This window comes from Mastigoproctus giganteus, chromosome 2, assembly GCF_048544385.1.
Source record: "Mastigoproctus giganteus isolate SK-2022 chromosome 2, ASM4854438v1, whole genome shotgun sequence".
NCBI classification, from domain to species: Eukaryota; Metazoa; Arthropoda; class Arachnida; order Uropygi; family Thelyphonidae; genus Mastigoproctus; species Mastigoproctus giganteus.
The window spans coordinates 95,825,260-95,849,996 of NC_143576.1; the positions used below are offsets into that span (position 1 = coordinate 95,825,260).

General features: G+C 37.3%; 1 protein-coding gene across 4 annotated transcripts in view; it reads right to left on the minus strand.

Annotated features, from left to right (window-relative positions):
* Positions 1-24,737, minus strand: part of LOC150089441 (cubilin-like) — a 321,441-nt gene that overhangs the window by 20,677 nt on the left and 276,027 nt on the right. For 3 of the 4 annotated variants that reach the window (XM_090389480.1, XM_090389481.1, XM_090389479.1), the window contains 2 exons: positions 17,765-17,916; positions 249-371 (listed from right to left, as the gene is read on the minus strand). In XM_090389480.1, the coding sequence (XP_090245606.1) occupies positions 249-371; positions 17,765-17,916 (275 nt within the window). Of the gene's footprint in view, positions 1-248; positions 372-17,764; positions 17,917-24,737 lie in introns of those variants that run through there. The other variant, XR_016548045.1, reaches the window with a different exon arrangement.

Here is a 24,737-nt window from a genome sequence, read left to right on the forward strand (position 1 = left end):
AACTTAATCCATGCTAGAACAGCTTCATATTCTGTGAATAGTAGCAACTGATATTTTTCAATAAAGGAATGGACTATGGCGAGAGATATCACATGTGAAGCAATTTACTTTGAAAATGGAATACTAGGCTCGCAGTTCTTAACTAATTTAACCAAAATTGTATCAACTACTTCAATAGGATACATAAATGGAAATTAGATAAACTACTTAGACAATACATTGTCACTTTTACTTTAAGTTCTAGTTACCTCGTCCTGTTGACATTTTGGAACAATCTCTCTCATCACTGTAATCTCCACAATCATTTATACCATTGCAGATCCAGTTTCTCTGCATACAAAGTCCATTGTCACACATATGTTTTTGGCATGCTATTTAAAAGAAAACAAAAGATAAAGTAAAAAATGTAAACTATATCGTAGAATATCAGGAAAATTAAACAAATACAAAAGGAAGTTAGGTACAGATCTAAGTAAATATCTGATTAATCCTAAATACATATACAGTACCAGTTGCAATACAGAAGTATAATACTTTTTAAAATTTTATAAATGAAAGAGTTAAGATCATTGAAGCCTTATTACTGGCCAGTGTTATTGACACAACTAGCATAAAATAAGTTCAAATGTAGCAGTTTTATTTGAAATATGATCATGATGGCAATCCTACTACAAATTTTACTAAAAAAAAAAAAAAAAAAACCCACACAAGAATACAAACTACAAATCCCCTGTCCCCAATGGATTACCTGTTGTTAAGATGCTTTTTATGGTATACAGTGGATCCGGGTTATTTGGCACATATTGGGACTAGTGCACTTTGGCAAGCGGCTGCCCCAATTATGGAAATTTTCAAGTAAATAGTTAAAAATACAATGGATCTCTGCTTTACAATCAGTTCACTGTACGATCAAATCACATTATGATTGACTCTCTATAATAAAATACCATTCACTATATGATATGCCGTAAGCACCAGTCACTGTGATCATGTTTGTGAATTGAATTTTAATTCTATTAAACGGAGATTCTAATAAGCAAAAATAAGAGCAATATTATCCACAGGCTACAAAATTAAAGATATATTAAGCACAAATTTACACTTTATTAAAAATTTAATATTAATTTATTTACTTTATTATCACTGAACTAATAATTTATTTACACCTTACTAAATAAAAAATTAAATGATACATGAAAATGGTAAGAATATTTTCTACAAGTTAGCAAAATAAAAATAAATTCAAACTTAAGTACACAGCTTAATTAATACTGTAATATGTACATACTAATTGATATTTCTGTTCAACATTTTTTTTTAATAAAAAATATTTTAAATATTTTTTTTAATAAAAGAGAACATGCCACACACACACACAAATTACAGCTAACACAATATGTGCAAGTGAGATACGGAGTAGCAAGTTTACGAAGCTTTAAAAATAGGAATGAAGAGAAAATTCTGAAAATTTATTTGTTTTTTTTATAGGACTGAAGATTTCAGGGAAGAGGAAACACATTTCACCATAATAACATAAAAATCCACAGAATTCAAGCTATCGGTATTATCACAAATGCAATAAGATTGAGTTTACTACCCTTTCTGTTGATTGCACTAACAGAAAAGCCCAATAAACCAGAAACTGCAAATTGTTTTTACTGTTTTATGGTTGTGACCTCCACAACTCTGACTATGGTAGGTGGTCTGGCCGGAGATAATCGCAGGGTAATCTCGAGTGTTACAGTCACCTGCTCCGATTAAATGGCATCTTGTCCTGATTAAGCGAAGAAAACTTTGGCTATTTTCTCGATTAGGTTCTGTTCATTAAGGTTTGTCTCAAATAAACAGCTGCCCTGATTAACCAGTGGTCCAAATAATCGGAATACACTGTATATGTTATGATGCATGGCTACCAAGGCCATAAATATGCCAGCAAAAAGGTTCAGTGTCACACATGGTTTTTTCTTTTTTTTTTTTTGTCAGAAATTACAATTTAAGATGAAATAAATATGTGAACTAAAGCATCACATGTTATTGTAACACTATGTTTATTTTGGAAAGGAGCAAACTATAGTCACATCAGTTCTATTGTCTAAAAGTGGAGAGCTGATAAAGATATGTTGGACGGGGAGTTGCAAATTGCAGCTTCAGCAGTTAGGAGGTTTGTGGCATGTGTGGAGGAAAGAGTAGATAAGGTTCACATAATTTCCAAATTAGATTTCTTTCTCCCTTCCGTTTGAATTGAACTGGAGTGATAAAGGCATGTATTTAAAAAAATGGTAATAAATAAGAAGATATTTATTTCCAATCTGGAATAACCTGATTTATTACCATTGCTATAAAGCATTTATTTATAGTTTGTAAAAGAGTTATCAGAGGATGGGTTGATAGGTCTTGCAGCCATTTTAATATCAAAGTCAGCTTTTCTTAGCCAGTTAAACCAACAGATTTTTTGTTTTCCATTAGACACACTACATTCAAGCACGTGGTTGGAGCAATTTATTTTATTTATTTATTTTTGTTGTTGTAAGCACAAAGAAGCTGTGAAAATAATATCTATATATAAAAGAATATTTTGCAAAATAGTGCTTTTTATTTTTGGTGTTTTTAATTTTAGAATTCTACATGTCTCAAGGCAATGATTCAATTTTCTCAAAGGTTTCTTCAGCTATTAGCAATGTTGTTAATAATGACAGTAATAGAAAAGAGAAAGATCGTATTAGAAAGGCTGAGAAGAAAAGAAAAGGTCTTGAAGAATATATAACGATAACAGCACTTAAAAATCATGATATCGAAGAAAACAAAGCGATTATTGAAAAATATGAAAAGATTAAATTAAAAGCTTCACAATTAAGAAAGAAAAGAGCTTAAAAAACAAAAAACGTGAAGCTTTAGATGCAGCACGTAACAATTCTGATGATAAAAACAAAGCAATTATTGATAAATTTGAAAATAAGGTTTCCAAGAAATCACAATCTGATCATAAAAGATACCAAGAAAGCAAAAAAAAAATAGAGATTCCTGAAAATATTCGCAGTTCAGGAAATTTAATACGTTTTTGGAAGTATAGAAACTCCTTTGGAAGAAAAGTTTCAATGTGCAATTTTAGCCACAACAAATAATACTGTTAACTCGCTGAATGCAAAAAATTTTTCCAAAATTATTCCAGGAGAATTGAAAATAGTTTATTCATCAGTTGTTTGGTTTTTAGGAGAATTAGCAACTAAGACCATATTGCTCCGGGGATATGCGGTGGTCATTCCCTGACCTTTCCGCATCCTCAGTATTTGGCAGTCAAGGGCTTCAACCCCGGTCTAATCAAGAAGCGTGTGCTGCGCACTGCTGCTCCTGCCCACCTGGCTACGGAGGTGCCTTATTCATCAGACAAAATTAGGCCAAATAGTTGTAATGCTGAAGGATATAACTCTGTAACACCCAAAGCACTTTATTCTCTAGAGCCTTCAGGTTAATCTCCGCATAAATTGATATTAAAGGCAAATGCAATTGTTATAGTTTTAAGAAACTTAGATATAAAAAATGGAATTTGCAATGGTACAAGACTATGCGTAGTGGAAATAAGGAAGAAACAAAAGGGTGACAAGTAATTATAGCCCTGTTAGTTTAACTTCTGTTCCAGGAAAATTAATGGAGGCACTGGTTAAAGAAGCACTGCAGGATCATTTAGACAAGACTTCAGTTATAGCTCAGACACAGCATGGTTTTGTTAAGGGGAAGTCTTGCCTGACCAACTTGATTGGATACTATGATGCAGTCACAAAAGAACTGGATGCAGGGAATAACTTTGATATTATATACTTGGATCTTAGAAAGGCTTTTGATACTGTTGCACATGAAAGACTGCTACACAAATTGGGGCAGTGTGACATTGGAGGCAAATTGCTGCTATGGATAAAGGGGTGGTTGAGGGGGAGAAGACAGAGAGTGGTAATCAATGGACACTGCTCACCGTGGACTGATGTTATTAGTGGAGTACCTCAGGGCTCAGTGTTGGGTCCATTATTGTTTTCTGTATTTATAAATGATATTGATGATGGTATATCGGGCTTAATGTCCAAGTTTGCAGACGATACAAAGGTTGGCAGGGTTGTCAAGGACACTACTGACACTATGCTGCTGCAACAGGATCTGGAAAGGTTGAGCAGATGGGCTGAGAGGTGGCAAATGAAGTTTAACATTGACAAATGTAAAGTACTACACATGGGAAACAGCAACCCCAGAGCAACGTATCAACTCTGTGGTACTACACTGACAGTGGTAGAGAATGAAAGGGACTTGGGGGTGGTTGTGCAGGCAGATATGAAGTTTTCTGAGCAGTGCAGACAGTCTGCAAGAGTAAATCATGGTGCCTTGTCAATGACATACAGGAATTTTTCTAGCAGGGATAAGGAGGTGATTATTCCTTTGTATAAGGCAATGGTCAGGCCACACCTTGAGTACTGTATACAGGTCTGGAGGCCTCATTTTAAGAAGGATGTAGAGCTGTTGGAACGAGTACAGAGAAGGGCAACAAGATTAGTGAATGGAACAAAGGGTTGCTCTTACGAAAAAAGGCTTAAGTTTTGCAGATTACAGTGTCTGGAGACTAGGCACCTGCAAGGTGATCTGATTGAGGCATATAAAGCCTTGAATGGTTTGAGCATGCTCAATGCTGATGGGATTCTTCCTCTTGCTCAGAATAATCAACTGAGAGGGCATAAATTCAAATTAAGGAAAGGCAGTTGTAGGATAGATGTGCGGAAGTTTGCCTTTAGCCAGCGGGTAGTTGGTTGATGGAACAGACTTCCATCTTTTGTTATGGAAGTTGATAGCCTAAATAAATTTAAGGCTGAGCTGGACAGGTATTTGGAACGAACGGAGGGGTGAAATGGGAGCGGTTTTTTTTTTTTTTTGGCTGGTGTTGCATAAGCTTGCTTTCTTGCATCATATGCCTCTACTAATGCTAATGCTAAATATTTGGTTTGTGAACATGTCACAGATGACAGAGTTGGATCGAAAGCATATATTCCATTGATTCATATGAATTCAAACGAAGGGGAATATAACTTCATTTTTCAATGAACACAATTCCAGTGAAATTGGCTTTTAAGTATGACAATAAATAAAAGTCAAGATCAAACATTATCTAAGGTTGGTGTTGACTTAACATCATGTTTTTCACATGGATAATTGTATGTTGTATTAAGTAGAGTGAAGGCAGCTAAAAATCTTTGTATTAATGGAAACCGAATCAAAAAGAAAAAAAAAATTGGACAAGAAATGTTTATAATCAAATATATAAATGATGGTTTTTGTTATTAATTTGTTTTTAGATATTAAAATAATTTTTCTACATCTTTTGATTATTAGAAGGGGATATGTGGTTCCCTCCCACTAAAAAAAAAAAAACTAAAATATAAAAACGCATAATTCAGGTACGTGTGACGCAAGTCAGAGCGGAGCGGCCTTCTAACTTGTAGGATAAATGTCAATAATGCTGGATTCTCAATTCTCACTCCAGCATATTGAATATATGTTGTTTAGCCAGTTGCTAAAGATTATGTGGAGTTGAGCAGAAAAAGGAAACGTAAAAAAAAAAACAAAAAAAACCCATCAACCTTGGAATTGTAATTACACTCTATAACCAAAGGAAGCATTATCAATAAAGTTCATATAGTGCACACACTTATTTTGTTAAATGTATGCATTAGTTTATGGGGAAGATTATCGCAGAACACATACCTAGATAAATCCACGGAGAATGCATGGGTGAAGTATGTTACATATACGCAAAGGATAATATACAAAAACATATTGCTGTTTTTAATAATTTCCCTTTCCATATTTAAAATATCACCTCAGAATGTTCATAAATATTATATATTTATAAAACTCCTACCAGAACCTATTGCACAAATTTAGTAATTGTAAACTAACATAGCAGGTTTTAGATTCAGAACAGATCCTAGAGCTACATTATATATATATAATGTATATAGTATACACTATGCTTTCTTGATGTATTAAAGTCAGAAAATCTCGTGCCCACTGGGTAGTAGCCTATAGTGCATTACATACAACCTTTTTATTTATTCTTTAGTATTCCACATTGCTCTACATTCTATCTCACCTTGATTCCCCCCCATTGTCACTGTATATATATGAAATGTAGTATAAAACCTTCAGTTTAAAAATGTAGTTTCAGTCGATAAATAAAATAAAAATAAGTAAAGTTTGACAGATGCACCAAAACATGCAAAGCAGTTTGGCACCGTGTATTTTTCACTTCCATCTGTGCACCTTTATCAGACTTATCAATTCCCACACACACACACACACACACACACACACACACACACACACACACACACACACACACACACACACACACACCGCCCCACTTAAGTTCACTTACAGGCTTTCAGCTACCCTATACTCCTCATTCTTATTTCTTAAAAATTTTTAGGGTAATCCGAGGATGTAGGAGAAACTACTTCTAACTATACTACTATATCTTCACCTTCGTGGTAGGTTTAAAGCGATAAGTTTTTGTATATTATCCTTTGTGTATTAGCATTAGCATATGATGCAAGAAAGCAAGCATCAGCCAAAAAAAAAAAAAAAAAAAACCCACTTCCATTTCACCCCTCTGTTCGTTCGAAATACCTGTCCAGCTGAGCCTTAAATTTATTTAGGCTATCAACTTCCACAACAAGGGATGGAAGTCTGTTCCACCAACCAACTACCCGCTGGCTAAAGGCAAATTTCCACACATCAATCCTACGTCTGTCTTTCCTCAATTTGAATTTATGCCTTCTCAGGTGATTATTCTGAGCAAGAGGAAGAATCCCATCAGCACTGAGCATGCTCAAACCATTCAAGGCTTTATACACCTTTATCAGATCACCTCGCCGGTGCCTAGTCTCGAGACACTGTAATTTGCAAAACTTAAGCCTTTCTTCGTAAGAGCAACCCTTTGTACCATTCATTAATCTTGTTGCCTTTCTCTGTACTCGTTCCAGCAGCTCTACATCCTTCTTGAAATGAGGCCTCCAGACCTGTATACAGTACTCCAGGTGTGGCCTGACCATTGCCTTATACAATGGAATAATCACCTCCTTATTCCTGCTAGAAAAATTTCTGTATATCATTGACAAGACACCATGAGCTACTATTGTAGCCCATCCGCACTGCTCAGAGAACTTCATATCTGCCTGCACAATTACCCCCAGGTCCTTTTCATTCTCTACCACTGTCAGTGTAGTACCACAGAGTTGATACGTTGCTGTGGGGTTGCTGTTTCCCCATATGTAGTACTTTACATTTGTCAATGTTAAACTTCATTTGCCCCCTCTCAGCCCATCGGCTCAACCTTTCCAGATCCTGTTCAGCAGCATAGCATCAGTAGTGTCCTTAACAACCCTGCCAACATTTGTATCGTTTGCAAACTTAGACATTAAGCTTGATATACCATCATCAATATCATTTATAAATACAGAAAACAATGATGGACCCAACACCGAACCCTGAGGGACTCCACTAATAACATTAGTCCACGATGAGCAGTGTCCATTGATTACCACTCTCTGTCTTCTCCCTCTCAACCATCCCTTTATCCGTAGCAGCAATTTGCCTCCAATGCCATACTGCTCCAATTTGTGCCGCAGTCTTCCACGTGCAACAGTATCAAAAGCCTTTCTAAGATCCAAATACACTTTGTCGTCGACTTACGACTGGCCGCACTTACGACCACAAAAAAAATAAAAAAAAAAATAATAATAATAATAAATCAGGAAGTTACTACTGAGGACACCCATAACCCAGGTGAGGAGGCACATCGATGACGGGAAGTCTGAGGACAGCATCAGGCACATACACTCAGTCGCTCTCTCTCACATACACCCAGTCGCTTTCAAGCGTCTGTTGCGTGTGGTGTATTAATTACAATTCTACTGAAATACACATAAAATGTTTAGTAAAAGGAAAATACCGTCATCTGCATATAAGCCAGCTAAGAAGTCAAGGAAAACTATTGATTTAGAGGGTAAAACAAATTATCCAGCAGTATGAAGGCGGAAAGAAAGTGACTACGATAGCACGTCACTTGAAGTTATCACATTCCATGCACGGTATTGACGATAATACTTAAGGACAAAGAAAGAAATCGGGAAGCTGTGAAAGGTTCTGCACCTATTAAGTCTACAATTTTAATCAAACAACGACAGGAACCCATCCATGAAATGGAGAAATTGTTGTTTATGCGGATGGAAGATTTAATACAAAAAAATACACCCATGAGCCTTCACACAGTGCAAGCAAAGGCTAGAAGTTTGTTTCAGAGTTTAAAATCATGCGCCGGAGAAGATTACGCAGAAGATTTTCAGGCTAGTACTGGGTGGTTTAAGCGTTTTAAAAAGATTTGCTTTGCATAATGTCTCTATAAATAAACAACTACCTCAACCCAAGAACATGACCCTGACGATGCATAAGCAAAGATTAAAAATCGATTTTGTAAATTTCATTTGTATTAATTTTTACATTAATTTTAGATTGTATTTTTGTGTTTACAGTACATTATGTACAGTATTATTTTTCACATTATGTACAATATAATTATAGATTGTAGTTTTGTTTTTTTATACACAGTATGAATAATAAACCAATTAAAATGTAGAGAAGGTTTGAATTTAACCTCATAGAGAGAGATAGCCTAGGCGTAGAAACGAAGATATGTACAGTATCACTAATTAAAAGATAAAAACATTACTGTATTTAAATTGAAAAATAAAAGATTAGAAAGGTTAAAAAATACTGTTAATAAATATATGGCCGACATACGACCAGATCGACTTATCACCTGTCAGTCAGAATAGAAGTCGGTTGTAATTGGCAGATGACTTTCATCAACCGGAGAAATACCACCACTTTGCTTATTGGAGGCTTGAAGTGGTGAAACCCATGTTTAGTCTCTAGAGCAAAGTTTCCGGCACCCCCCCCCCTATACTTCTCCTTCAACCCATGCATGGTACTAAGTACTATAGGTTTTGATACCTTTCGTGTTTGGGGTTTTTCATTTAAAAAAAAAAAAAAAAAGTCGATGACCAACTGTATATAATATCAAAGTTCTTCCCTGCATCCAGTTCTTTTGTGACTGCATCATAGTATCCAATCAAATTGGTCAGGCAAGACTTCCCCTTAACAAAACCATGCTGTGTCGGAGCTATAACTGAAGTCTTGTCTAGATGATCCTGCAGTGCTTCTTTAACCGATGCCTCCATTAATTTTCCTGGAACAGAAGTTAAACTCACAGGTCTATAATTACTTGTGTCAGCCTTTCATCCTCCTTTGTGAAATTGGGTCAGACTTGCACATCTCCAGTCTATGGGAACCTCCCCTGAGTCCAAGGAAGCTCTCATAATTATGGCTAAGGTTTTGCTTACTTCCTTTGCTGCCTCCTTTAATATAACTGGATAGATCCCATCCACCCCAGGTGCCTTTCTTATGTTTATCTTCAACAATTTCTCCCCCTCTTTACTCTCAGTTATTACAAGATTATCTAGCTTACTGCCAGAGTTGAATACACCTCTGGCATTCCCCCCGCTGAATAACTTCTCATGTGTGAATGTCGATGCAAAATATTCATTTAGTTTGTTAACTACCCGAGCAGGATCATCAACAATTGAACAACTGATATCAAGTGGACCAATCTGATTCATTCCCCTCCTTCTAGAGTTTACACGAGCAAAGAAGTCCTTGCTGTTTTTCTTTGCATCCTTTGCCAAAGATTTCTCGTAAACTGCCTTTGCCCGCCTAACCTCCTTTGTAACTTGGTTACAGACCAGCTTATATCTATCATAGGCTTCTGTGTCACATGTTAATTTATGTATCCCATGCATTTTTCTTCTCTGCCATATGTCTCATTAGTTCATTTGACATCCATTTAGGCCTAAACCTTGAACAATATTCCTTAGTTGGTATGTAAAGCCTAGTAGCTTCCAAGATAAGTTCTTTGAATGCCTCCCATTTTGAATTTGTTGTTGGCAACATCATCAGTTGGTTCCACTGTATAGAATTTAAATACTGTCTCAGACCATTGTAGTCGCCTTTACAAAAGAAAAACCCTTCCCTTTACCCCTGATGGTAGTTACCTCTTTGAGTAAATCCCACTTCGGCACACTGTGATCACTGCCACCTAATGGTTCCTTTATCTGCAGATTCTTAATACACGAAGAATCACTACTGATAATCAGATCAAGAGTATTACTCCCTCTAGTTGCCCCCCGAACATGCTGATGTAGAAAACAATCATCCAATAAATCCACAAAAGCCTTGCTAGTGTATGAGTGACCAACCCACAATTTCCAGTCAATATCTGGGAAATTAAAATTTCCCCCATTATAAGACTCTGATTTACTGGCCCACTATTTCATGTACAGATTCTTATTATACTCATCAGAGTCAATTAGGCCGACAGCACACTCCTACTCTCAATTTTGATCTCCCAATGCTTATGTCACACAAACTGACTTGACGCTGCACTGTCCAGCGATGTCGACTGGCTTCACTTCCTTGGATTTTATGTGTTTCTTAACTAATAGCATAACCCCTCTTCCCTTCCTATCCTATCCTGTCCTGTCCTGTCTATCCTTTCTGTACACATTGTACTCCCCAAGGTCTGCATTCCTTATATCTGTGTGACACCACATCTCTGATATCCCAACAATATCTGCCTTTGATGTTTTGAGCAATATATCAAATTTATTTACCAAACTCCTAGCATTGGTATACATGCATCTGTTCCTATTCTTATCTACCCTAACACAAGCCATGTGTTTACTTGCAATGCAATGACTCCCAGCAGTCTCTGAAATATCCTGCATCTTGTTTTTCAGGCTTCTGCTCATTCCAATAGAAGCAGTGCAAGAATCACTTTCACCTCTGCCAGTGACTATTGTTAATCTATTAATCCTATAATTCCCCCCAAGCTAGCAGTTTTCCGACCCACTCAACACTGACTCGACAGCATCAGCAAATATTCTTGCACCCTTTCTATTTAAGTGTATCCCATCCCTGTAGAAGCAGCCTCTCCTGTTAACAAGTACAGACCAGGCTGAAAAAAATTCTACCCCTTGAGCCTTGCACAATCTTTCCAGGGTCGAATTGATCGACAAGGCTCTCATCATATACTCCCTCCTATCGTGTCTGGGCAGAATTGCAGACACTTTCAAATTCAACCCTAATTCACGGCTTTTTTACAAAGAAGACACTTTGACAAGAAGACATTGTGAAGGTGTTTCAAATTCTGTATAGATTTGTATCCTTTTTCATGCTATTTATTATTATTTTTTTTGGTTTTTAGGAGCATTAACAACTAATGCCATGTTGCTCCGGGAATATGTGATGGTCATTCCCCGACTTTTCTGCATCCTCCGTATTTGGTGGTCATGGGCTCGAACCCCGGTCTAATCAAGAAGCATGCGCTACGCACTGCTGCTCCTGTCCACCTGGTTACGGAGGCACCCCTTTTTCATGCATAACACTCCCAATTAGCATAAAGCAAATCACAATGCACATAAATGTGGCATGTGACATTTGCAGCCTCTTAGAAAATAACCTTGCTGTTGCTCTAGCATTTCGGCCACACTCTCTACACAGTAATACCATCTCGCATAAATTGTTTTTGGAAAATATACTTTCACCTAATATTACAAAAATGCATGTATATAAACACTGAGAAGTACTTCAGTGAATTTCGGTATCCTCTTCACTTAGTTTATGTAGAAATCCTGACCAGAATTTTGGTCCAGTTATATTTGTCTCTAGAGCAAGCATATTCTGACTTAACTCTTAGCATTTTTTCAGCAAAGTCGTATATTTATCCAACAAATCAGTTTGTGGGCACACATTTGTAACCTTTTTCATGTATCACATTTCTGATCATTAGTCCCTGCATGAATAATAATGCTCTCATCCCTCATCCAAAAACCTGAAAACCTGCTAGTGATATCACCAATTATTGCTCTTGTCAGCCACATCCTGGTTATAATCCTTGAATCCTTATTAAAGAAAAAAAAAAAAAAAAAAAATACCCATTTCCCTGACAATTAAATCTTCCAATAAAAGTAAATCCTCTTGAATAACAGCACTACTACTGACTATAGCAATGCACCAAGTTTTAATTTGAGAGTAAGTTGTGTATCTACTCTGTACGATACACAACTTACATCAGAAACCAAGAAAAGAATGAGTTGAGCTTGATTACAGCTAATTTCTATCGTTTTGATATAATGTGTACTTTTTGATCTTGGGAACAACCTGGAGAGTTAAATTATTCTCCTGCATACCTCTGTCTATGGGATCATATTGGGAGATCAGATCATAAAGATAATCTATTTGGTCCTCGAGGCTGTCATAAACATTCTAACATGTGTGACAAGCTGGGATTGCTACCTGGGAGTGTAAAATGGTTATGGAAATGATATTCAGGTGTCACTTGAATCAAGTGCACGAAATCTTGAAGCCCATTCCTTCTGTGACAACCAAATCCTCTGCTTGTACCTTCATGATGATGGGACAGTTAGTAACCTTGGGTATAACCGCCATGTGCAAGTCACGAAATATGGCACCTAGTGTACTGGAAGTGACCCCATAAGTGCAAACCAATGTAAGCAGGGATCAAGGTGCTGTGTCCATACCACATGGAGGAATGCCACCCCTCTGTGTTACCAGGCAATACTAGGTGTTAGATGACCATCATTAATGGGTGCAATAAGCAATACTCTGCTTATTGGGAATTTGAATTGGTGGAACAAATGTTTAGCCTCCAGAGCAAAGCTCCAGCAATCCTCCCCATTTTCTTTCATTGTGCAGTATGATGGGCATCATGCCGAGATCCGACCTTCCTTGCATTAGTCTCTAAAACTGTGTGCAACTCTAAAACTGTGTTCACAGGCTGGCTGCTAGATAGTCTACTGGAACGAAACAATTTGTAATTCGTTAGGAGGCTTCCGGATCAGCTTGTGTATAATCTCATTGTCTCTACTCTGCCAGATAGTGACTGGAGGGAGTCCGAGTGGTGTGTATGTGATGGGCACTGTGAACGCCCGATTATGTCAAGGAGTTGGGTATATTCTTGCTGTATTAAAATATATAAGAACTGCAAGCTTCAATTTGTTTCACGTTATAAATAAATACAATAAATGAAGAGGCTTACCTCAATATTTTTTAATGAAACCCTTGTATTCTAATTCTCACTATATTACTAAAGTTTGAATTTTATAAAAAAAAAAAAAAAAAAAAAAAAAAACAACAACAACAACAACAAAAAAAAAAAAAAACGAAATTTTCAGCCCTCAAAAGAAATGTAATATTTTGGATCATCTTCTTTCTTTAAAATGCTTAGAAAATTCATTAAAGTAATTTTTAAAATTTTAACTTTAGTAATATAACAAGAATAAGAAAACAAGGGTTTCATAAGAAAATAGTGAGGTAAGCCTCTTCACTCAGTTTAATTCTTGCTGTATGTATGCCATATTACTTCATACATGTCCTCTCCACCTTTCTTACTATGGAATACATCAAGATTAGTCAAACTAATAGAACAAACTTAACTACAAAAAAGATCTAAACCTCGCAAACACTTCCCTCATTCATTCAAAAAATATACATAGTCTCGGTTCCGATCTCAGTGATGTCCAATTCCACTTACAGTCAGTCTACCAAACTCCACATACTTTTTCTGAGAAAATCCCAATTATTGTTTGATTCAACCACTGCTCATCTCATTTGTCCTAATTATTCACTGTATGATTCCTTCCACTTTGAAGATGGTACTTGTGCATATGTCTTCTCTGATATTCCCTGTCAGAGTTAGTATTTTGGAATTTCCTCTTTATTCTCTGGCTTAAAATTCTCTACTCCATTTTGTGAGAGTGGTAATCGATTTTGATTCAATTCTGGTAATTCTGAGGGTGGTAATCAATGGACACTGCTCTTAGTGGAGTCCCCCAGGGTTCAGTGTTCGGTCCATTATTGTTTTCTGTATTCATTAATGATACTGATTATGGTTTATCAGGCTTAATGTCCAAGTTTACAGATGATACAAAGGTTGGCAGGGTTGTTAATGACACAAATGACAGTACGCTGCTGCAACAGGATCTAGAAAAGTTGAGCAGATGGGCTGAGAGGTGGCAACTGAAGTTTAACATTAACAAATGTAAAGTGCTGCATATGGGAAGCAGTAACCTCAGAGTAATGTGTCAACTGTGTGGTACTACACTGACAGTGGTAGAGAATGAAAAGGACCTGGAGGTAATTGTGCAGGCAGATATGAAGTTTTCTGAGCAGTGCAGACGGTCTGTTAGAGTAGCTCATGGTGTCTTGTCAATGATATAGAGGAATTTTTCTAGCAGAGATAAGGAGGTGATTATCCCCTTGAATAAGGCAACGGTCAAGCCACACCTTGAGTACTGTATACAGGTCTAGAGGCCTCATTTTAAGAAGTATGTAGAGCTGTTGGAACGAGTACAGGGAAGGGCAACAAGATTAGTGAATGGAACAAAGGGTTGCTCTTAAGAAGAAAGGTTTAAGTTTTGCAAATTACAGTGTCTGGAGACTAGGCACCTGCGAGGTGATCTGATTGAGGTGTATAAAGTCTTGAATGGTTTGAGCATGCTCAATGCTGATAGGATTCTTCCTCTTGCTCAGAATAATCACCTGAGAGGGCATAAATTCAAATTGAGGAAAGATGTGCAGAAGTTTGCCTTTAGCCAGCGGGTGGTTGATTGTTGGAACAAACTTCCATCTGTCGTTGTAGAAGTTTATAGCTTAAACAGATTCAAGGCAGAACTAGACAAACATTTGGATTGAGTGGATGGGTGAAATGAGAAGGGTGTGTGTGTGTGTGTGTGTGTGTGCGTGTTTGGCTGATGCTATATAAGCTTGCTTTCTTGCATCATGTGCCCTTGGTAATGCTAATGCAGTCAAATTCTTCTGTTGCCTCTATCTTTCTTCCAACTACACTAATCACTTGTAACACTGACTTCCTCTCTTTAAAAGTGGATTTTCTCCAGTCCAACTTTCTTAACAGTAAGATAATTTTCTTGGTGATTTTAACATTCACAACTCCAGCTGGTCGAAAGGAGGCTTTTGAAATTACTAATGACCTTGCACACTGTTCATTTACCTGCCAGAATACCAGACAATCCTCACCACACAGCCAACACTATTGATCATTTTCTCATAAACAACCCTTCCAAATACATGGTCGAGTTGAGTGGTCCTCTAGGCACCTCAGATCACAACTTGGTGATGGTCTCTTCTCAAATGGAGTTTTTCTCTTATGGACATTCTCAAGCTAGTGTTGCTTGACTATTTTAAATCTTCCAACAAACATTTGTTCAGATCATATCAGTGAAATCATTCTTGTAAGGATGAAATCCTTTATTCCACACTCTACCTTAATCTCATCCTTTATTTAAACCTTGGTTTCCAATGTGCTAAGGCTGTTCAAGATAAGAATGTTGCATCTCACAATTGGCTTGCATCCAAATCTCCAAGTTCATTTTCTGCCTACAAGAAATCAATTGTAAAGCAGTTATTAATCAGTCCAAACTAAATTTTGAACAAGATAAGACTAGAAAACTTGCTTATTGTCCAAATGGTAGACAAGAATTCTGGTCTCTTGACAAAGCTATTGGCAGCAACTTTTTCCTACCTCTACTGCCACCTTTGTCAAAAGAGGATTGTTCTATTGCCACTTCAGCCAAAGATAAAACTGACCTGCTAATATCCTACTTTTCTTCTAAGTCATGTATTGATGATCTTATCATTCCCAGTATATTCCATTCAGTGCCCATGGTCTTCCATCAAAAGGATGTCAAAAGAATTTTGAAGTTTTGATGGCAAGAAAGCATCAGATCCAGATATTTCTCTACTTGTTCTCAAAACCTGTGCTTTTGAGCTTATCCTGTCCTATCTGCTTTTTTACACTTTATTATTCCACCAGCATTTTCCCTTGTGCTCAGAAATTTGCTCATTCAGCCAGTTCCACAAAAGGGTGACGGATTCCTCCGATCCAATTATCGTTTCATTGCATTTACTTCTACTCTTTCTAAAGCAATGGAGCAATCCATTAACCATTAACTCCCAAACTATCTAGAAACCTTCGATATGATCAATGAACACCAGTATGGATTCCATCAGTGCTGATCCACTGGTCATGTTATCGATCTATGGATAAATTCAGCGGAAAAGTTTATAAAACCCAAACAGTTACTCTTGATATTTCAAAGGCTTTTGATTGTGTTTGGCACAAAGGCCTTCTAAATAAGCTTCCCTCTTCTTGGTTTGCCAAGTATTTTTTGTAATTGGGTATCCAGTTTTCTTTCTGGCTGCTCATTGTGGGTGATGGTAGATGGAAAAATTTAATTTCTCCACTAATTCTGGTATTCCCCAAGGTTCAGTTCTTTCTCCCACTCTTTTCCTCTTGTATATTAATGACCTTCTTCCATCGATCAGAAATCCTATTCATAGTTTTGCTACTAATAGCACATTGCATTCCACCTTCTAGTTTGAGAAACCGTTCCATGCACAAACAGATTCAACTTCTCAAAATATCTACTACCAATTCCTTAAATGCTGATCTCCAGTGGGGCAAAGATAATTTAGTTTATCTAAATCCCTCTAAAACTCAGTCCTGTTTTATATCTTGCAAAAGGATCCTTCTGCTCCTATGCTTACCTTCAATGACACTCAAGATTTCTAGACAAGATCTGCCCAACTATGAATATTGTTCCATGTCTGGGGCTGCACCCCCAAAACTCTCTTAGAGTTCTAGACTCCATTCAAAGGGGGAGCGGCACCTCCGTAGCCAGGTGGGCAGGAGCAGCAGTGAATAGCACACGCTTCTTGATTAGACTGGGGTCCAAGCCCGTGACAACCAAATACAGAGGATGCGGAAAGGTCAGGGAATGACCACCACATATCCCAGGAGCAGTAGGGCCTTAGTTACTAATGCTCCTAAAACCCAAATAACAACAACATCAAAGGGCAGTTAAATCAATGACTAATCTTTGATAAAGTCTCTTCACTCTCTTTCTAGTAGACCTTATGTTTTCTGTTGCATGCCTTTTCTATAGATATTTCCATGGGCACTGTTCTTCTGAATCAGCTTCTATAACCCCCCCCCCCTCTCTCTCTCTCTCTCTCTCTCTCTCTCTCTTCGAAACCAATTTGAAGGCATGCTGCAACCAGTCAGCATCCTTTCAAACTCACAGAACCAACTTTTCTCCTAACTCATTTATTCCTTAAGACTTCTTTTTTCTTAAAGTTAAGGAATAAATGTCATGGTACTAAGTACTATAGGTTCTAATACCTTTTGTACTTGAGGTTTTCATAAAACAAAACCAAAAAAAGGGTTACAGTGCACAATTACATTGTATGTAGTGCATTATTCAGTTTCATTAAAATTAATACTGGTCTGTCAGGTTTTGTGAGTGGCTTGTTTGATGGTCAAGTTTTCTACATATGGTCAAATATTTCCTAAGAAAATGAACATCCAAAATCCTTGATATCTTTTCCTTTCTAGACTTAGCTCAATATTTATGGAGCAGAATTCTACTTTAATTAGAGTAAGCTAAAGAAAACTGAAATCAAAATTAAATCATACAGAGAGAGAGAGAGAGAGAAATAATCATTACAATAATTAATACAATCACTTTTTTTACATGAACAACTGAAGGAAAAAATTACAACTGTGGCATCCTACCTTGTAATTGTGTAGATATTATAAAACTGTGATTAGTTTTCATAGTAGAATTGTATGTAATCACCAGAGAATTATTCCTACTTGAAAAGTATGGAGTAGAGTAACTTAACAATCTGTACCTCATTGATGGACCATCATAAATGTGAAGATTGCTGAAAAGAGAATTTATGGGATATAATCTTAGGTGAAACATGTGAATTAGTCTAATGGTCACAGTTATCCAAATCAAGTCTGAGTTAAATAAAAAAAAAATTTCACACACAAAATCAATACTTAGTATTAGTACACAAAACAAAAGAACAACATAAAACCATGTTTTCATTCCCAGACTTTTCAATTTTTTTTTCTAATTTACAAAGTAGAGTGCCCACAGAAATTCTAAATCTTGGCTGCTGTACAAATTGGAGAGGTGTGGCATTAATGGCAAGTTACTGCTGTGGAAAAAACAGGATGGTTGAGAAGACAGAGTAGTTATCAATGGTTGCTGTTGTTCATGCACTAATGTTATTAGTGGAGTCCCCCAGGGTTCGATGCTGGGCCCATTGCTGTTTTCTGTATTTATTAATAATACTGATGAAGGCATATCAGGCTTTAATGTCAGAGTTTGCAGATGATACAAAGGTTGGTAAGGTGGTTAATGACAGTAATGACTGTATGCTACTACAACATGATCTGGATGTTGTTGTTTGGTTTTTAGGAGCATTAGCAAATAAGACCATATTGCTCCGGGAATATGCAGTGGTCATTTCCTGACCTTTCCGCATCCTACGTATTTGGCACATGATCTGGAAAAATTAGTCAGATGAGCTGAGAAATGGCAACTGAAGTTTAACTTTAACAAATGCAAAGTACTGCATTGGATAGCAGTAACTCCAAAGGATGTATTGATTGAGTGATTGTACATTCAGGGCAGTTGAAAATGAAAAACCAGGAGTAACTGTGCAGTTCAGAAGTTCTCTGAGCAGTGTAAACAGGTTGCAAGGTCAACTCATGGAGTTTTATGATATACAGGTATTATGATAGCAGAGATAAGGTGATTATCCCATTGTATAATGCAATGGTCAGGCTATAACTTGGAGTACTACATGCAGGTCTGGAGCCTTCATTTTAGGATGGATATAGAACTGCTGGATAATTATAACTAGTAACAGAGAGGGGCAATGAGATTGGCGAGGGGGAAAAAGGGGATGACACCGCGAAAGGTGTCAGATCTGCAAATTGCAGCATCTGGACACTAGGCACCTGTGAGGTAATCTGATTGAGGTGTTTAAGGCTTTGAATGGATTGAGCAAAAGCTCAATGCTGATGTGAGTCTTGCTCTTTCTCAGAATTTATGCCGTCTTGCACATGACGGGCATAAATTTAAATTGAGGAAGGATGGTTGCTGGAACAAATTTCCATTTGTTGTTGTTGTAAATGTGGATTGCTTAAATAAATTCAAGGTAAAACTAGACAAACTATTGGAGGGAATGGAGAGGTGAAATGGATTTTTTTGGCTGATGCTGTATAAGTTTGGCTATTTGCATCATGAATTTGCACCATTTTTCCTTGACAAGTGCTGAGAAACAAAAACAACAATATTAACATTAGCAAGGGCACATGATGCAAGAAAGCAAGCTTATATAGCATCAGCCAAAAAAAAACAACAACAGACAGACCCTTCTCATTTCACCCATCCACTCGCTCAAACTGTTTGTCCAGTTCTGCCTTGAATCTGTTCAAGCTATCAACTTTCAACGACAGATGGAAATTTGTTCCAGCAATCAATCACCCACTGGCTAAAGGCAAACTTCCGCACATCTATTCTACAACTGTCTTTTCCTCAATTTGAATTTATGCCCTCTCAGGCGATTAATCTGAGCAAGAATCCCATCAGCTTGTTTGTTTGTTTGGTTTTTTTTTTTTAGGAGCATTAGCAACTAAGGCCATATTGCTCCGGGAATATGCAGTGGTCATTCCTGACCTTTCCGCATCCTCCGTATTTGATGGTGACGGGCTCGAACCCCGGTCTAATAAGCGTGTGCTACGCACTGCTGCTCCTTCCCACCTGGCTACAGAGGCGCCAATCCCATCAGCATTGAGTATGCTCAAACCATTCAAGGCTTTATACACCTCAATCAGATCACCTCCAAGTGCCTAGTCTCCACACACTGCAATTTGCAAAACATAGGCCTTTATTTGTAAGAGCAATCCTTTGTCCTCTTCACTAATCTTGTTGCCCTTCTCTGTACTTATTCCAACAGCTCTACATCCTTCTTAAAATGAGGCCTCCAAACCTGTATACAGTACTCAAGGTGTGGCCTGACCATTGCCTTATACAAGGGGATAATCACCTCCTTATCCCTGCTAGAAAAATTCCTGTACAGTAATACCCCGAAGTTACGCGATAGGTGGGTCCGACGAAAAGCGCGTAAGTCGAATTCGCGTAAGTCGGGGTAAAACTTTGTATATAAATACATATAAATTTTGCTTAATTGGGACCAAGGACTAACAAAAACACTAGTTTAGAAGAAAAATATTAATAAAATTGCAGTTCTTTATACATATTAATACAAAATATGTATTAAAAAAAAAACAAATGACTTACGTAAAAAAGTTATTTCGATGTCGATGGCTTCATAAAATCTAACAAATTCGTCTGACGACACAGCGCGTTCTTTTTTTCACGCAGAATTCCTTCGTAGCAAGCTAATAATTTTTTTATTCCTTGCTTTGTAGCTATAACGCGTTCTTCGTTGGAGTCTATGTTTTCTAAAATTTTTAAGCCCTTTACAGTAAATTGAGCCCTTTTCAATTTTCAACCTGTCAAGTTTGCAATTGTCATGTGCTTTTCGCCGTTGCTTCATTTAGGCCTGTAGCACGTGCAATATCACATGGTCTTTCATTTCGCTCAAAGCGTTCCACAATTTCATATTTTTTCTCTATCGACAGAGGCGGACTGGCCATAAGCCTTACCGGCGAAACCCCGGTGGGCCTGTGTGATTTTGGCCATAAACCATAGTATGAGGCCACTATAAATTTTCCCGGGTAAGAATTTTTGACCCAGTCCGCCTCTGTTTATCGATAATTGCTTTTCTTTTTCTCTCTGAATCTGCAGTGTCTTCACCAGGACGCTTCCTTTTCACACCTTTTAATTAAGTATTTTACTCATTTTTAGGGAATAAAGCACAATTACAAAACGAGGAGGCACGCTTGATACGCATAAACAAAGCTGCGCGCATGTAGCAACTGAATAAACAACACCATAAAGGCAGAGATACACAATTAACACCTCACATTTCTAGGGGTTACTACCATAAAACAATAAAAATCCAGTTGCGTTTCTGCTAGTGAAATCTGTTATAAACTGGTAGTAAACTCGATCTAATTGCATTTGCGATTATACCGATAGCTGGAATTGTGTTGGTTTTTACGTTATTATGGTGAAATGTGTTTCCCCTTCACTGATATAAAAAACATAAAAGCAGCAAAGTTGAATTTTGTTCATCTTTCGCTCTCATTCTCCGCCGTCGCACCGTATATCGATAACATATGAAAAACAACCTTGAAGATAGTGGGCGGCAGCGTTGCCAAACGAAAAAAATCAAGAACCGCGTAACTCCGAGTTCGCGTAAGTCGGGGTAGCGTAAGTCGGGGTATTACTGTATATCATTGACAAGACCCCATTAGTTGTACTGCAGCCTGTCTGCACTGCTTAGAGAACATGATATCTGACTGCACAATTATCAACAGGTTTCTTTCATACTACACTCATGATAGTGGAGAATGAAACATTATTAGTTGTTACATTATTCTGGGGTTACTACTTCCCATTTACAGTACTTTTCATTTGTCACTGTTAAACTTCAGCTGCCACCTCTCAAGTCCATCTGATCAACTTTTCTAGATCCTGTTGCAGCAGCGTACTGTCATTAACAACCCGGCCGACCTTTGTATCATATGCAAACTTGGATATTAAGCCTGACATACCATCATCAATATCATTGATGAATATAGAAAACAACAATGGACCCAACACTAAACCTCGGGGACTCCACTAATAACATTAGTCCACGAAGTGCAGTGTCCATTGATTACCACTCTTGCTTCTCCCACTCAACCCTCCCTTTATCCATAGCAGCAATTTGCCTCAAATGAGACACTGCTCCAATTCGTGCAGCAGTCTTCCATGTGCAACAGTATCAAAAGCCTTTTTTAAGATCCAAATACAGTGAAACTTCCCTTTAATGGACAGCCATGGGGAACGAAAATGTGTCCATTAGAGAGAAGTGTCCGCTAACAAGAAGTCTGAGAGAGAAAAAAAAAAAGAAAGAAAGAAAAATCGTTAAACGTTTAATGTAAAATTAAATTAAAATATATACAGATTTTGAACAATATTTTTGTAAATAATATACAATTACATACACAAGAGATAAAGAAAAATCGTTAAACGTTTAATGTAAAATTAAATTAAATTATATACAGATTTTGCACAATATTTTTGTAAATAATATACATACAATTGTGCTATGCATATTATGACTTTATCTTAAGAAAAATGCATACAGTAATCACTTATTTTCTTCTGCACCTTCTTCCGGCTGATAATTTTGTTTTCAACATTTGTTTGGAGTGAAGAAACCATCGAAAGTCCTTCCGTATCTTCTTCAGCGGCGAAAAACATTTTTAAATGATTGATTTGTATGAGCGCTTCTTCTATTTTCATCGGTGGTTCGTCGTTAATATGTTCTTCGACAGAATGACCTCCTTCCATTTCTTCATCCTCATGAGTAACTTCTTGAAAAATATCGATGATAATGTCATTGATATCTAGAGCACCATCTTCTGCATCTTTGTAGCCAGGGTCACTTGTAGCGGAAGTATCGTACATTATCAATAGATGTTGAAGTTCTTGTTCTTCTTGGTGCTCCACATGCTGTTCACAACTTCAATTTTTGCGTTTGAGAAGCCAGACTTTACAAAACAGTTCACGACAGTTTGTTTTCTAATTACGTTTACTGAAGAGGAAATCCACTGAATCGCATCTAGGATGCTGATTTTCTTTGCAAGGTCACTCACACATGTTACATCGTTCATGTTTGCAATGAGATGTCTTAAAACACATTTTCTGTAGTGAAGTTTAAAATTTTTTATTATCCCTTGATCCAAGGGCTGACACTCTGCAGATGTGTTTGGTGGCAGAAAAATGATTTGAATGTTGGACAATTCAATGTGCGGGTGAGATCCAGCATTATCCATGAAAAGAATAATTTTTCTGTTTTGACGAATCATGTTTTGGTTAAATTGACTTATCCATTCGCTCGTGATATCTCATGTCATCCACGCTTTTTTATTAGACTTCCAGTCAACATCCAAAAGATTCAACTTTATGCCCTTGAAACAACGAGGATTTTGTGGGTTTCCTATAACAAGAGGTTGTTCAAAGTCTCCCAGCATATTTGTACACAATAGTACAGTCAAGCGTTCCTTAGACATTTTTCCGCCCTGGCACTTTTCGTTTTTTAGACTCTTTGTTTTTTCAGGAAGAGCTTTAAAAAAACAACCCTGTTTCGTCACAGTTGTAAATATCCTTAGCTTCAAAATCACGACATAAATCTTCCAATTTGACGGTCCACTCTGTTACAACCCCAGTATCAACAGATCCACCTTCACCACTTACGGTTTTCCAAGAAATTTTATGCCGAGTTTTGAACTTGTCTAGCCATCCCACAGAAACTTTGAACTCATTTACTCCCATAGATTTCGCAACCTCCAAAGCTTTTTCCCTAATAATAGGCCCATTAATGGGAATTTTTTTAGCACATGCACAACAAATTTGAAGTCCAACAGTTTTCGGGAATGATTTTTGAACCTGATCATTTCCATGTTGCCAAAATTGTTTGAGCAGTTCATTTTTTTTCTTTAGGATGTCGCTTACCTGTGTCTTCCCGATTTTGAATTTTGCAGCGAGATTGCGAACACTATTTTTTTGCCGATCATACGCATTAATGAGTTCGACTTTATCTTTTAAAGTTAAATGTTTACGAGAAGACATTGTGCACTTCACATGACACTGAACAAAACTGAAAACTGAAACTGAAAAGCCGACCATATTCCCCTCCCCCCGCACAGTAATAATCAGAAGTTTTACACGTGCCTTAAAATTCTTGAAAAAGGGTTTAGAACCGCGACGTAAACCTTGATAAAATTCAGAGAATCGGAAATAGAAGATAAACACACGATTGAGGCAATACGTGGAAGAAAAGTTCCTAGAAAAAGGGCCGTGAGCTCTCCCGCAGTCCGTTGTGGGAGATCAAATTAAGTGCTAATCTAAACGAAACACTGCAGATTGCCTGTCCGCGTCCGTTAAAGAGAATGTCCGCTAGACAGAAGCTGCAAACACGTTAAAACCAATGGAGGTGAGTTGGGGAATTTGAAAATGTCCGTTGTAGAGAGATGTCCGTTAACGAGAGGTGTCCATTAGGAGAAGTTTCACTGTACATGATATCAAAATTATTCTTTGCATCCAGTTCCTTTGTGACTACATCATAGTATCCAATCAAATTGGTAAGAAAAGACTTCTCCTTTATCTCGATGATCCTGCAATGTTTCTTTAACCAGTGCCTCCCCTTGTTCCTCCTTTGTGGATTGGGGTCACATTTGCACATCTCCAGTCCATGGGTACCTCTCTTGAGTCCAAGGAAGCTCTCATAATTATGGCTAAGGGTTTGCTTACTTCCTTTGCTGCCTCCTTTAATATAGCTGGATAGATTCCATCCACCCCAGTTGCCTTTCTTATGTTTATCTTCAACAATTTATCTTCCACTTTACTCTCAGTTATTACAAGATTATCTAGCTTACCGCCAGAGTTTAATACACCTCTGGCATTCCGATCCCTGAATAACTCCTCATGTGTGAATGTAGATGCAAAATATTCATTTAGTTTGTTAGCTATCTGAGCAAGATCATCAACAGTTGAACCATCAATATCAAT